Raw genomic sequence first — 14,004 nt, forward strand, 5'->3', positions numbered from 1 at the left:
TAACATTTTTTTTAAATGAATGAATTTTCCAATTAACTGAGTATAGAACATGTTAAGGTTTTTCCATACCTGACACAAAGCACTAGTGATTTCACATTTAACCAGTGAAAAGAAAATCAAATGATCCAGCTTTGCCTCAAGTTGCTTTTTCCAAAATTCCTGCTTAATCTAAATGTTTACTGCACTTTTTGTGTTGTTATGTATCAACAATAGCACTCTTTAAAATAATCCATTCGAATGTTTCAGGGTCGATTAGTGGATTCCTATGATAAACTTGGTCAGGACCTCAACAATGAACTCAATTGGCTGTCAGATGTGGAACAGCTTCTTAGAGATGATCACCCAATTAGTGATGACCTTGACAAGGTTAAAGGTCAACTACAAGCTCAAAAGGTATATTGAGTTTTGTAATTAAAGAAATAAAATATTTACAAAAATGGCTTTACAAAAGATGAGTAATTATTATCCATGACAGACTTATATATAAAGCATAAGTCCTTCTTACAAAAAAAAAAGAATTACTTAGTCTTTTCAATGATTTTCAGAAGGCAAAACCATCAATATAGGTCTTCATCCCAGTTTTTATTGGTCATCATAAACTTGATAAATTTTCTATGGGAACTAATCCTTTAATACTATTTACATAATTTAACTATATATGTATGATTAAAAAAGAAATGAACAAAGAATGTGTATTATTTTTACAGGATCTTATCTCAGACATACAACAACATCAACAGCCAATAGCAGCTCTGATTTACCAGACTGAACAGTTACTAGAGAACCATGAGGAGGAGCTTACCCCAGAACAGGTCACAGAACTTCAAAATCTCACATCAAATCTCAAGTCTAACTTTGGTAAATGTCAGAAAACCTCCAGTACACGACTGAAACATCTGACCACAGCCTCTGATGAACTGACCAAACATGAGTCAGAGCATGAGAAGTTCTTAGAATGGGTAGTCACTACTGACAATGACCTGAGAGCTCTGGAAATAGAAGCTCGTAATCTGGACAGCATAAAACAAGTAACAGATAAACAAATGGTAAGAAGAATCTTTGTGTAGCAAATTATTATGCCCCACCTACGATAGTAGAGGGGCATTATGTTTTCTGGTGTGTGTCTCCGTTCCTTCGTCCGTTCGTTTGTCCCGCTCCGGGTTAAAGTTTTTGGACGAGGTAGTTTTTGATGAAGCTGAAGTCCAATCAATTTGAAACTTAGTACACTTGTTGCTTATGATATGATCTTTCTAATTTTAAAGCCAAATTAGACATTTGACCCCAATTTCACAGTCCACTGAACATAGAAAATGAAAAAGCGACTTTCAGGTTAAAGTTTTTGGTCAAGGTAGTTATTGATGAAGCTGCAGTCCAATCAACTTGAAACTTAGTACACTTGTTGCTTATGATATGACCTTTTAATTTTTAAGCCAAATTAGACTTTTGTCCCCAATTTCACGGTCCACTGAACATAGAAAATGAAAAAGCGAGTTTCAGGTTAAAGTTTTTGGTCAAGGTAGTTTTTGATGAAGTTGAAGACCTAACAACTTGAAACTTAGTACACATGTTCTATATGGCATGATCTTTCTAATTTTAATGCCAAATTAGATTTTTTACCCAATTTCAAGGTCCATTGAACATGGAAAATGATAGTGCGAGTGGGGCATCCGTGTACTTAGGACACATTCTTGTTTTTAACAATGACTATGAAGGCCATTGTGTTGATAAATAAACTTGGATTTGACATTGATGTATTCTTCTCTTGAAAGTTTATGTTTTTGAATTTGATAAAAAAAAATATTATTCAATAAACTGTTGATGAAATAAATAAAAAAAAGAATGTAAGTGCTATCTTCATAGTCATAAACTTGCAATTTCAACCATTAAAAGTGCTGTTTCAGCAATATTATAAACTAAATATTTATCATTTTTCTTTGATTTCCCCTCAGTTTAGAATGTTCATCAATAGTGAGCTATATTTTTAATTGCTGATTACATTTTTTCACAGAAAATGATGAATGATATAATATCCCACCAAGCAGACACTAGATTCTTGACAATGACAGTACAGAAATATATGGAGGAATCAAAGGTTAGTTAGATGGGTGTTGGATAGCAGACATATGGGCAAGAGACAAATTTCTGTGACGTACACAAAAATATTATTTTTCATACAAATAAAACTTTTAAAACTGACAGCTATCTTGATAGATATAAAAGGTCTTCAACAATATCTGGAGTTCACATCTTGAAGCAAGGTTCAGATCAGCTGTTAAATGGACAAGTCATATTCTTAAATATAAATTGGATGCTGTAAAATGTTTTGAGAAAGATTTATGGAAGAAAAAGAAAAAAAAACGTATTGTAGAAGTAAGTCATTCTGCAAAAATGGTCGATCACATTCAAGCTGGCTATTATTGTGATGATGTATAGTAATCATCATTATTCAGAGGAATAAGAACATATTTTATGAAGGTTCAAGACTTTCTTAAAATCTGTAATTACGCCCTGAATCTTAATACAGGTAATATACATATAGACTTGTTTCAATTTTTATTTAGGACTAGTACCTGTGTATATGTTTCTGATTATGCAAATTTGATATTCATGATATAGAAAAAGGGAAAATAACATATTTATTTACATCCTCCTTTTCAGCTGCATAAACTTGAAGTAGATGCTTTTAAAGCTAATCGTAGAAAGACTTCCCGTCTCAGCTGGATAGGAATGGAAGGGATGGACGCTGAAACTGTCGCTGAGAGGTTAAAGGATACAACCACAAGATATGACGAGGTCAAGTTACGATGTAGCTCATTTGGTGACAAACTATCTTCTGTTTCTGCTAAACAGAGAGAATTCAATGATGGCACATTCAAATTGTTATCGTGGTTAACTGGTACCGAAGAGAAACTTTCCGATTTAAGACAGGAACCAGGTTCTGTTGATTCTGACAATTTTCAAAATCAAATGGAGATGATGAAATCTTTAAGTAGTGATGCCATATCACATAAGTCACAATTAGAAGAATTAGAAAAATCTTCGCGAGAACTAATAGCTGATCTACACAGTCTGTCAATGGATTCGTCAGATATAGATGGGTTACAAGAAATCATATCTGATATCAGTGATAGACAGGAGGAAGTCGTAGCTGAAATTCATGAAAGGACGAATAATTTACAAACTGCTCTTACAAAGTCACAAAATGTTGAAGATGCTTTGGACAATATGTTGAAATGGTTAAGCGACACTGAGGGTGCATTGAACAATCAAAGACGCGCAAGTCTCAGTCGGTATAATTTGAATGAACAATGTCAGAATTTAGATCTTATCAAAGCCGATATTGACAGTCACAAACCTAGTATAGAAGCTATCAGAAATGAGGCTAATGAACTGATCAAAACTTGTGAACTTGACACTGCTAAATCAATAGAGGCCAAGATTGGCAATCTTGAAGCACACTTCCATACTGTGCAGGATAAATGTAAAACAAGAAATCAGGACTTACAAGAACTTTCAGAAACTTTGGAAGAATTTCATGACACACTTGATAAGTGTAAGCACTGGATTGCTGGGAATACTACAACATTAGAAGATCGGGAATGGAATAAAAAACCAGTAGAAACTGTCAAAGACATTGTTGAAAAAGTATCCGCCGAAAAGGAGGACAAACAAAAAATCATTGATGAATTAAGATCTCTTGGACAAGCTTTGATAGAAGATTCTAGAACTGGAGAAGTTGGTGCCGTTAAGGAATCTCTCAATGATTTAGACAGAAGGTGGCATGATATGGTGGCATTGCTATCTGAACGAGAACAGGAGACACTAGAGAAAGACAGGCAAGGAAGTGAATATGAAACAATGAAAAAGAATGTAGTTGATTGGTTAACTAAGGTAGAGAACAAAGTAGATGGTTTTGAACCAGTGGCTGTGGATGTGGATATAGCTGAAAACCAAATAGAAGAATTACAGGTATGTTTATCACTGTTTGAATGATTTCTGTTTAATGATACTCAGTCATGTAATTTTGCCACTGCCTTATGGATTTATAAATTTATAGTACACATTGACAAAAATGAATCAAATGAGACTTTGTTTTAAAATACTAATCTAAAAGTTCGAAAAGGGATGTGCTTGATTTTAATTACAGCTAATACTTTAATGCTAGCAAGACAAATCTTTGTTTGGCTTGCTTGCTTTGCTTGTATCAATGTTTGCTCAAGCATTGGAATTAAGATAGGCGGGGCTTCAGCTTGTATACGTCATACTAAAATTTTATTGGACAGTTATTGAAGTTAAGGACACTAAATTTTAAGTTTACTTATTTCCGTGTCTGTCCTTCAAAAAAAATAAAATTGAAAAATTGAAAACAATTGTATCAAAAAGAGAAAATCGAGTGAACCTTCTAATGTTAGGGTGAGTTTGAGATGAATAATTTGTCTAAAAAACCGCACAAAGGAAGAACATTTGATACATCATCTCGCTTCAGATTCTATCATTTTTATATAGCAAAACTACAGGTTGACTTTATAACATAAAAAAATCACAGTACTAAAAGATGAAATATATGGGTCAATTGAAATACCTATGTAATGAATCACTAAATCAGAGTAGGTGTGTTCGAATAGTTATTTTGCTTTTCTAAAAGTACTTGACGACAGTCTTTTCAGTTGGATGATGAAAATGCATATCTTCGAGAAAAAACAAATACATTTTTTTGGCTTCCATTTCTACGATTGCGCTTTATATTTGTCATCATGTGATGTTTAAAATTTAGTGTCTGTCCAATAAAATTTTAGTATGACGTATACAAGCTGAAGCCCCGCCTATCTTAATTGCCATGCTTGAGCAAACATTGATACAAGCAAAGCAAGCAAGCCAAACAAAGATTTGTCTTGCTAGCATTAATGTATTAGCTGTAAAACTTTTTACTGTTTTAAATAATCAAACATATGAAGAAATTTTTTTTACATTTGAATTTCTTTGATTAGTTATTCAATAAATCATACTGGCTATATAGTTTTCAGAATTAAGATTTAATGCAAATTAAGTATAAAGTAAAAATGTGATTTATCTTTAAAAGATATTTAAAAGGTAGTACCAATACTCAGCTACTTGTAAACAATTGCATTGGTTTATTTTAGCCTATGTTACAACAATACCAAGAATACGCTGAAACTGTTGATGAAGTGAATGACCTTGGAGCAGCTTATGATAACCTTCAGAACCCAGACACCAGACCAAGTAGTCCATTCAGAAAGATAATGAGTAAGTGCAGTAATATAATCTACAGTGAAACCTTTCTGATCCGAACCCTTAGAAAAACAGTAATCTGTTAAAGTGAACTTTTGTATCAGTGTATCAAGAAATAAAAAAGAAAATCAGATAATCTTAAATTGTTTTTCACTTTATTTTTTAATACAATGTAGAATGTTTGGAAATAAATGGATAAGTTGAAAAATGAATTAAATAACAGCATAATTTAGAAAAAAAAATGTTTGTAAGGATTATGTTCTGGTAGTGAAGATACCAATATACTATCATGATATAAAAGATGGAACTGGCTGACTACAAACACTTTTAAGTGTTGAGCCTTGTGACTGTATATAACATGAATTTGTTCTTATTTTTAGGAGGTAGAAGATTATCCAGTCTAATGTCACCAAGAGTCCGAAGTCCATCCCCATCATTTACCTATCCATCTTCCCCATCACCCAATGTAATTAGTCCTGCTAGTGATTCCAGTGGATTCAGTAGTAAAAAGAGTTCCAGTGACAACTTTAATCTGGAAGGTAAATCTTTAACTTTGGCAGATCAATTTATATTCATTCTGTTTAGAAGTAGTATTTTAGATTAAATAATATATCACCTTTTTCATTTGATATCAGCACCACGTGATCAGCACCCGTGCCTCAGAGACTGTTGTTTGCAATAATATGTATCCAACTTAACAGTTACTTTTAATTTTCATTTAATAGATAAAAATATTTTAATCATTTTATACTTATTATCACATATTTTGATGATCATGAAATAATATTTTTACAGATTTGACAGAAATTCAACAAGAATTAGTTGACATTAATCATCGTTATGACCTTCTGGGTGACCGTCTGGCAGATCGTCACCAAGAGTTACAGAATATGTTGTCAAGTACCAAAACATTCCTACAGGATGTCAATGACCTTATGACTTGGGTTGATCTTAAGGAACTGGATGCCAGTTTGTCTCCTTCTTTACCTACCAGTGAAAGGGAGGCTAAGAAACAGTTGAAACTCCAAGAGGTAGTTACAATAGTTGACTGACAGTAGCAGTTGGTTCAATTAGATGATATCAGATTATTAGAAAGCACTACACATGTATTCCACTATCATATGCAATGAGATTTCTACACTCTGAAAAAGATACTGTTAGAAAATTTAATTGTTGAAAAGAGTGAATATTTTGTAAATTCCTAATACAGCAATGCTAGAGAATGCACACTTAATTTGGATGTTATCCTTACTGAGAAAAAAATCCAGTGCACAAGATGCTTGCATGTTTAAAGTGTCTTATCCCTTTACATCCCCTAATAAAAAAAGGAAAGATCAGTGTGACCTGATCATGAGATTGTGCAAGTATTTAACAAATGAAAGAAATTATACGGCTTTCAATGTGTGGACTATAGATGATCATTTATCTTTAATTGCAGACACTGCATAAAGAGTTACTTGAGAAAGAGGCCATGATTGAGGACATCAGAAACAAATCTCAAGAACTGATGAAGACAAAGAAAGGTGTCCCTGGAATGGACAGAGTTCAACAACAGTTTGCTGAATTAGGTAACTGGTTTTTTTTTTATGAATTTTCTTTTCATATCATTCTATAAATGCATGTTTTTAATATCCCTCCATCAACATGCTGTCAGTGTGCAAGGGAAAATAAAAGTATAAAGTTAATTTTTCCCCCGCTTTAAAAAAGGGGGGGTATACTGTTTTACCTCTGTCTGTCCTTCCGTCAGTCAATCCGTCCGTCCCATGAATTTTTTTCGTCGCATTTTTCTCAGAAACTACAATACAAGGATTTCTGAAATTTGGTTTCAGGGTTTATCTAAGTCAGCTATACCATCACTGTGCTTAAACGGCCGTGGGTAACTTAAGTTACCCACAGCCCAAGATGGAGCCGCCTGGCTTCGGTTAGGAAGTTTGCTCCTATATAATTACAATACCATGAATACAAAAGAAATTTTCAGTAATTAAAAAGTTAAATAAATCTTTTAGGGAAACTCTGCGATGTAAAACGTGGTTTTTTACTACAAAATAAACGATTACAGCACGATTTGCCAAAACACTGATGATGTCCGTAACTTCAAAACAACTTGTCCGTAACTTTTTTCCATATGCCAAAAGGGATGTCCGTAACTTCAGCATGATGTCAGTAACTTTCAAAGAATCTTTATTCATGGATGTAATTATTTTAAAAAAGAAATGATAAATAACAAAAATACCGAAATCCTAGGAATATTCAAACGGAAAGTTATGATGGAATGGCAAAGCCAAAAGCTCAATTTAACACACCAAACGAATGGAAAACAACGGTCATATTCCTGCCTTGGTACAGACATTAAAAAGTAAAATTACAAAAATACTGAACTCTGAAGAAAATTCAAAAAGGAAAGTCCCTAATCAAATGGAAAAGTCCAAAGCTCAACCAAATGGATAACAACTGCGATTTTCCTGACTTGGTACAGGTTTTTTCTTATGTAGAAAATTGTACGGCAAAATTAATGTATCTAACGTTAACATTCTACTGGCTTTATAGATTGTTAACTGCTTGAGTTTTAGATGATAAATCATGACATGCAGGTTATAAATCTCACCGTTTCCAACTGTAGAAATTACATTGAAACGTCGCACGATACTGGTGTCACCTAATTCATAGTGAACATATGAAAATCACCTTAAGAGAACAAGTTCGGAGGTCAATCCTTAGCAGAAATACAATATACATACATGTAGATGAATCAGTCCAAACCCTTAAAGAAGATATGTATGATTTGATACCCGATCTTGTTGAATCCCTGAGGTCACTGAAACTTTTAGAAGATTTTAAATCTACTTTTATTGCTATAATAAACTGACACCTGACCAACAATATAGCCTTCCATCTACTCCGTAGATACATGTATTGGCATTTTTTTTTATAGATATAGTGAAGAGACCATACTTTTTTTAGCTAACAATTCAGAAATTATCTAAAGGAAAGGATATAATTTTTTTCCGCGGCTACACAGGCCAAGGACTCATCAGTGAACAATCTTTAAAGCTATAAGAATGTTAAATAAATTTCGCCGTACCGTCAGACACCGTTTTATCCCGGGAATGATTTTTAAAAATTTAACGGAAAATCCATGACACTCTGGTTTGCTTTTTTCTCTTGTTTAGTTTGAAGCATATCGTTATTGTATAAATCTATGTAATAATTCAGGGGTTTGATAGTGTTTATTGTCCTTTAAGTGCTGAAATTGTTAATCTTACAATTTTGAAAAAAAAGTTACCCACATCCGAAAATAAAGTTACGAACAGTCTGATTATTTTTGACTTATAAGTTACGGACATCTTATGCATTTTTTAAAAGTTGGCCTTGCGCTAAAGTGAAGTCAAAATTAAAAAAATTGTAGTGATGCTAAGTGATTTCTTTATTCAAAAATCCTATCAATGTTTACATAGATCATGAAAAACGCTGCAAAAAGTAGATTTCGTATCAACTATCATCTCAAATAATTTAGAGTCCGCCATCTTGGGATGTGGGTAACTTAAGTTAACTTAAGTTACCCACAGCCGTTTAAGCACAGTGACCATGTGATGATTCAGATTGATCACTTGACAACTTCCTGTTTACCGAACACTTGCATATTTTTACACTATTAATATTATCCACTTGCGGCGGGGGTATCATCAGTGAGCAGTAGCTTGCAGTTTCACTTGTTTTTACTTGCATTAACTTAAATTATAAGATGCTGCCAACTCTATTAGTCTTAATTATAAAAAAATTATGAGTTTTAATCAATGGAAGAATATAACTAATTATGTTTACTTTTCCAGATGACAAATGGCTTGATGTAAAGGTTGCCTCAGAACAACGAAGAAAAGCTTTAGAGGGAATGGTATCTGACATCAGAGACTTCAAGGATGCTGGTGTGCACCTACAGAAATGGATAGCTCAGAAAGAAAAAATGGTGGCCGTACTAGGACCAGTAGCTACAGAACCATCTCAGATCCACAACCAACAAGAACAAATTAAAATCCTCAAAGAGGAAATTGCTGGACAGGAACCATTATATGAACGTTTAATCCAGAGTGGACATAGCATCCTAGACAAATGTCAGCCAGACTCCACAGATGCTGCTCATATTAGTGAGAAGATGGCAGTTATCAGTAAAGGATGGGACCAGCTCAGTTCTCGACTGGGTGAGAGAGACAAGACACTTATTGCAGTTGAGGGAATGAGTGCTGAGTTTAACGAGACATTACAGTCTCTACATGACTGGCTGGGTGACTATACTGATAGAGTTGAAGGAGTTAATACTCAACCCACCAACCCAGAGGAACACCAGAGACAGATACATAGATTACAGGTAAGTTATCACATTTAAAATCTCTCAACCCACCAACCCAGAGGAACACCAGAGACAGATACATAGATTACAGGTATGTTATCACATTTAAAATCTCTCAACCCACCAACCCAGAGGAACACCAGAGACAGATACATAGATTACAGGTACGTTATCACATTTAAAATCTCTCAACCCACCAACCCAGAGGAACACCAGAGACAGATACATAGATTACAGGTAAGTTATCACATTTAAAATCTCTCAACCCACCAACCCAGAGGAACACCAGAGACAGATACATAGATTACAGGTATGTTATCACATTTAAAATCTCTCAACCCACCAACCCAGAGGAACACCAGAGACAGATACATAGATTACAGGTAAGTTATCACATTTAAAATCTCTCAACCCACCAACCCAGAGGAACACCAGAGACAGATACATAGATTACAGGTAAGTTATCACATTTAAAATCTCTCAACCCACCAACCCAGAGGAACACCAGAGACAGATACATAGATTACAGGTAAGTTATCACATTTAATAATCTCTCAACCCACCAACCCAGAGGAACACCAGAGACAGATACATAGATTACAGGTAAGTTATCACATTTAATAATCTCTCAACCCACCAACCCAGAGGAGCACCAGAGACAGATACATAGATTACAGGTAAGTTATCACATTTAATAATCTCTCAACCCACCAACCCAGAGGAACACCAGAGACAGATACATAGATTACAGGTAAGTTATCACATTTAAAATCTCTCAACCCACCAACCCAGAGGAACACCAGAGACAGATACATAGATTACAGGTACTTTATCACATTTAATAATCTCTCAACCCACCAACCCAGAGGAACACCAGAGACAGATACATAGATTACAGGTAAGTTATCACATTTAAAATCTCTCAACCCACCAACCCAGAGGAACACCAGAGACAGATACATAGATTACAGGTAAGTTATCACATTTAAAATCTCTCAACCCACCAACCCAGAGGAACACGGAGACAGATACATAGATTACAGGTACGTTATCACATTTAAAATCTCTCAACCCACCAACCCAGAGGAACACCAGAGACAGATACATAGATTACAGGTAAGTTATCACATTTAAAATCTCTCAACCCACCAACCCAGAGGAACACCAGAGACAGATACATAGATTACAGGTAAGTTATCACATTTAAAATCTCTCAACCCACCAACCCAGAGGAACACCAGAGACAGATACATAGATTACAGGTAAGTTATCACATTTAAAATCTCTCAACCCACCAACCCAGAGGAACACCAGAGACAGATACATAGATTACAGGTAAGTTATCACATTTAAAATCTCTCAACCCACCAACCCAGAGGAACACCAGAGACAGATACATAGATTACAGGTAAGTTATCACATTTAAAATCTCTCAACCCACCAACCCAGAGGAATACCAGAGACAGATACATAGATTACAGGTACGTTATCACATTTAAAATCTCTCAACCCACCAACCCAGAGGAACACCAGAGACAGATACATAGATTACAGGTATGTTATCACATTTAAAATCTCTCAACCCACCAACCCAGAGGAACACCAGAGACAGATACATAGATTACAGGTACGTTATCACATTTAAAATCTCTCAACCCACCAACCCAGAGGAACACCAGAGACAGATACATAGATTACAGGTAAGTTATCACATTTAAAATCTCTCAACCCACCAACCCAGAGGAACACCAGAGACAGATACATAGATTACAGGTATGTTATCACATTTAAAATCTCTCAACCCACCAACCCAGAGGAACACCAGAGACAGATACATAGATTACAGGTAAGTTATCACATTTAAAATCTCTCAACCCACCAACCCAGAGGAACACCAGAGACAGATACATAGATTACAGGTACTTTATCACATTTAATAATCTCTCAACCCACCAACCCAGAGGAACACCAGAGACAGATACATAGATTACAGGTAAGTTATCACATTTAAAATCTCTCAACCCACCAACCCAGAGGAACACCAGAGACAGATACATAGATTACAGGTACGTTATCACATTTAAAATCTCTCAACCCACCAACCCAGAGGAACACCAGAGACAGATACATAGATTACAGGTATGTTATCACATTTAAAATCTCTCAACCCACCAACCCAGAGGAATACCAGAGACAGATACATAGATTACAGGTACGTCTAAAATCTGGCTCAGCATGTCTGTCTAGAACAAGAGAGGTTATCAAAAAGTCATGTAATATTTTCCTGCCACATGTTAAAGTTTCATTAGATAATACTAAACATGTAAAATCAAGTAAACAATAAAATGTGATTCTAATTTGATTTATTTTCAGTCATTGGAAGGTGAACTTGTTAATCAGCAGCCATTATTGAACAAATTAAAGGAGCTTGGAAAGAAGGTTGGTGACAATACCAAAGATCTTAGTACCAAATCTGAACTGAAGAACAAAATATCAGCCATAGAGAAACCAGTCACGGAAATGGAATCTATACTTGGTAGGTATTAAATTAGATTGAAAAACACTTTGTATACAAACATTTGAACTTTAAGTATTTTATAATATTTTGTGTTTTATTTTAGAAATAAGATATATATTGGCCATTGCTATTGGTAAAAACAATTTTACAAAAATTTTAATCCATTCTTCGTTCTGTCAGTTGATTAGAATGTTTATGCTGAAATTCATTGTGTTTGCACTTACCAAATCTACACCACTTTAAATGGTACCCAAGTATTACTGTGCCCAACTGACACCAACAACCATACTCGCTGGTAAAAGGATTGTTTATTTTATTATTAGCTGCAAAGAAGACCAGTATAGAACAATCAAGTCAGGAGGGAGAACAATTCCAAGAAGGCTGTCAGGAAATACTGGACTGGGTATCTGATCTCCGTGCTAAAATACAGGAACAACCACCTGTGTCTGGTAACCTTGACCTCCTGAGGGAACAAGCTCGACAACAAAAGGTAGGCAATAAACTTTTACTTAATGATGGTTGTAGTCTCGGTTATCTTTACTGTTAAAGTGTCAATGGTTTTATTTTTTTCAAATACAGAATTTTTATTTTGAATATTACATATATCATACTCTTAAGATTGCTTCATCTTTTGTCAATGAAATATATCAATCATACAGGCAAAATGCATGAAATGCTGAGGATTGTCACTTTCATTATTGCAGTGTTCTATTCTAGAGGTCTTATTAACCAGATTTTGGGAGGGCGGCTGCCAAACAGTGTCTGTGCATTAACATGAAAACGCTTTTAATATTTTTTTGACATTAAAATATATATGGAAGGTCAAGTTCAATTTTTTTTCTTATTTAGTTGATCACACAAGATATCAATGAGAGAGGAACAGAGGTCAGAGATATCCTACGTAAAGGTAACAAATTACTCGACACACTGCCGCCATCCAAACATTCTAAAGAACTTGCTGAGAAGTTAGAAGACATTAAAACAGAGTGGGAGGAGCTTAACAGACAGGCGTTACAGAGATCACAGCAGATAGAGGCTAGTCAGAAACATGGACAGAACTTCCAGGAACAACTTGACAAGATATTGATGTGGCTCAACATTGATAATGAAAAACTGGCTAATATTGTACCCAAAAGTTTAGATAAAGATGTGGTGGCAAAGAAACTCAAGGATGCTCAGGTAATATATTTTTTTTAAAAATGCTCAGAAATTAAAACAAAAACAGTTCTTTTTCGTCCTAAATGATAACAGTCATATTGTATTTCTGAAGTGTACTATTTAATATTATCTTTGTTTAGTATGCCAACTAAACTTCATCAATAGGAAAAAATGTCCTGGTTAATGTCAAGAGTATTGAATTACTAATTTATATATTGCCAAGATTGAGAGTGTAAAACTATTGCTCAAAAAGTAGGTAATGTTTAGATAGAGACAAGGATTTTATTTTAACATGCATCAACAAGACTGTGATCTGTTTTATATTTTATATACAGGCACTGCAGACAGACATTCTTAAACATTCCCATGACCATGACAATTTGAACAGAGAAGGCCAATCATTGATTGGATTAGTGGATACAGATAAAAACCATGTGACTGACACTCTATTTGATGCTAACAAACGGTGGGAAAATCTCAGTCAAGGTAATTATTCCACAGATTTATCATTGTATGCATCTAAATGCACACGTTATGCAGTCGTAAAACAAAACATTCTGATGTAATTTCATAATTCAAATGATAAAACTTTGTAAAACTGGAACTAAAATTATTTTTTAATTCTTTTCAATGACAGTATATATGTAGAATATTAAGAAGTTGTGATAGACAGTTAATAGATAGATGTTTTCTTTGTGTCAGTTTTTAACATGACACTTATATAATTACACAG

General features: G+C 34.4%; 1 protein-coding gene across 2 annotated transcripts in view; it reads left to right on the forward strand.

Moving 5' to 3' along the window:
* Positions 1-14,004, forward strand: part of LOC134694620 (microtubule-actin cross-linking factor 1, isoforms 1/2/3/4/5-like) — a 141,132-nt gene that overhangs the window by 88,721 nt on the left and 38,407 nt on the right. For both annotated transcript variants that reach the window (XM_063555665.1, XM_063555660.1), the window contains 13 exons: positions 247-393; positions 708-1,046; positions 2,009-2,092; positions 2,659-3,969; positions 5,142-5,265; positions 5,631-5,789; positions 6,046-6,281; positions 6,689-6,818; positions 9,081-9,613; positions 11,969-12,131; positions 12,437-12,603; positions 12,963-13,292; positions 13,607-13,757. In XM_063555665.1, the coding sequence (XP_063411735.1) occupies positions 247-393; positions 708-1,046; positions 2,009-2,092; positions 2,659-3,969; positions 5,142-5,265; positions 5,631-5,789; positions 6,046-6,281; positions 6,689-6,818; positions 9,081-9,613; positions 11,969-12,131; positions 12,437-12,603; positions 12,963-13,292; positions 13,607-13,757 (3,874 nt within the window). The remainder of the gene's footprint in view (positions 1-246; positions 394-707; positions 1,047-2,008; positions 2,093-2,658; positions 3,970-5,141; positions 5,266-5,630; positions 5,790-6,045; positions 6,282-6,688; positions 6,819-9,080; positions 9,614-11,968; positions 12,132-12,436; positions 12,604-12,962; positions 13,293-13,606; positions 13,758-14,004) is intronic.

The sequence above is a fragment of the Mytilus trossulus genome, chromosome 1 (assembly GCF_036588685.1).
Source record: "Mytilus trossulus isolate FHL-02 chromosome 1, PNRI_Mtr1.1.1.hap1, whole genome shotgun sequence".
NCBI classification, from domain to species: domain Eukaryota; kingdom Metazoa; phylum Mollusca; class Bivalvia; order Mytilida; family Mytilidae; genus Mytilus; species Mytilus trossulus.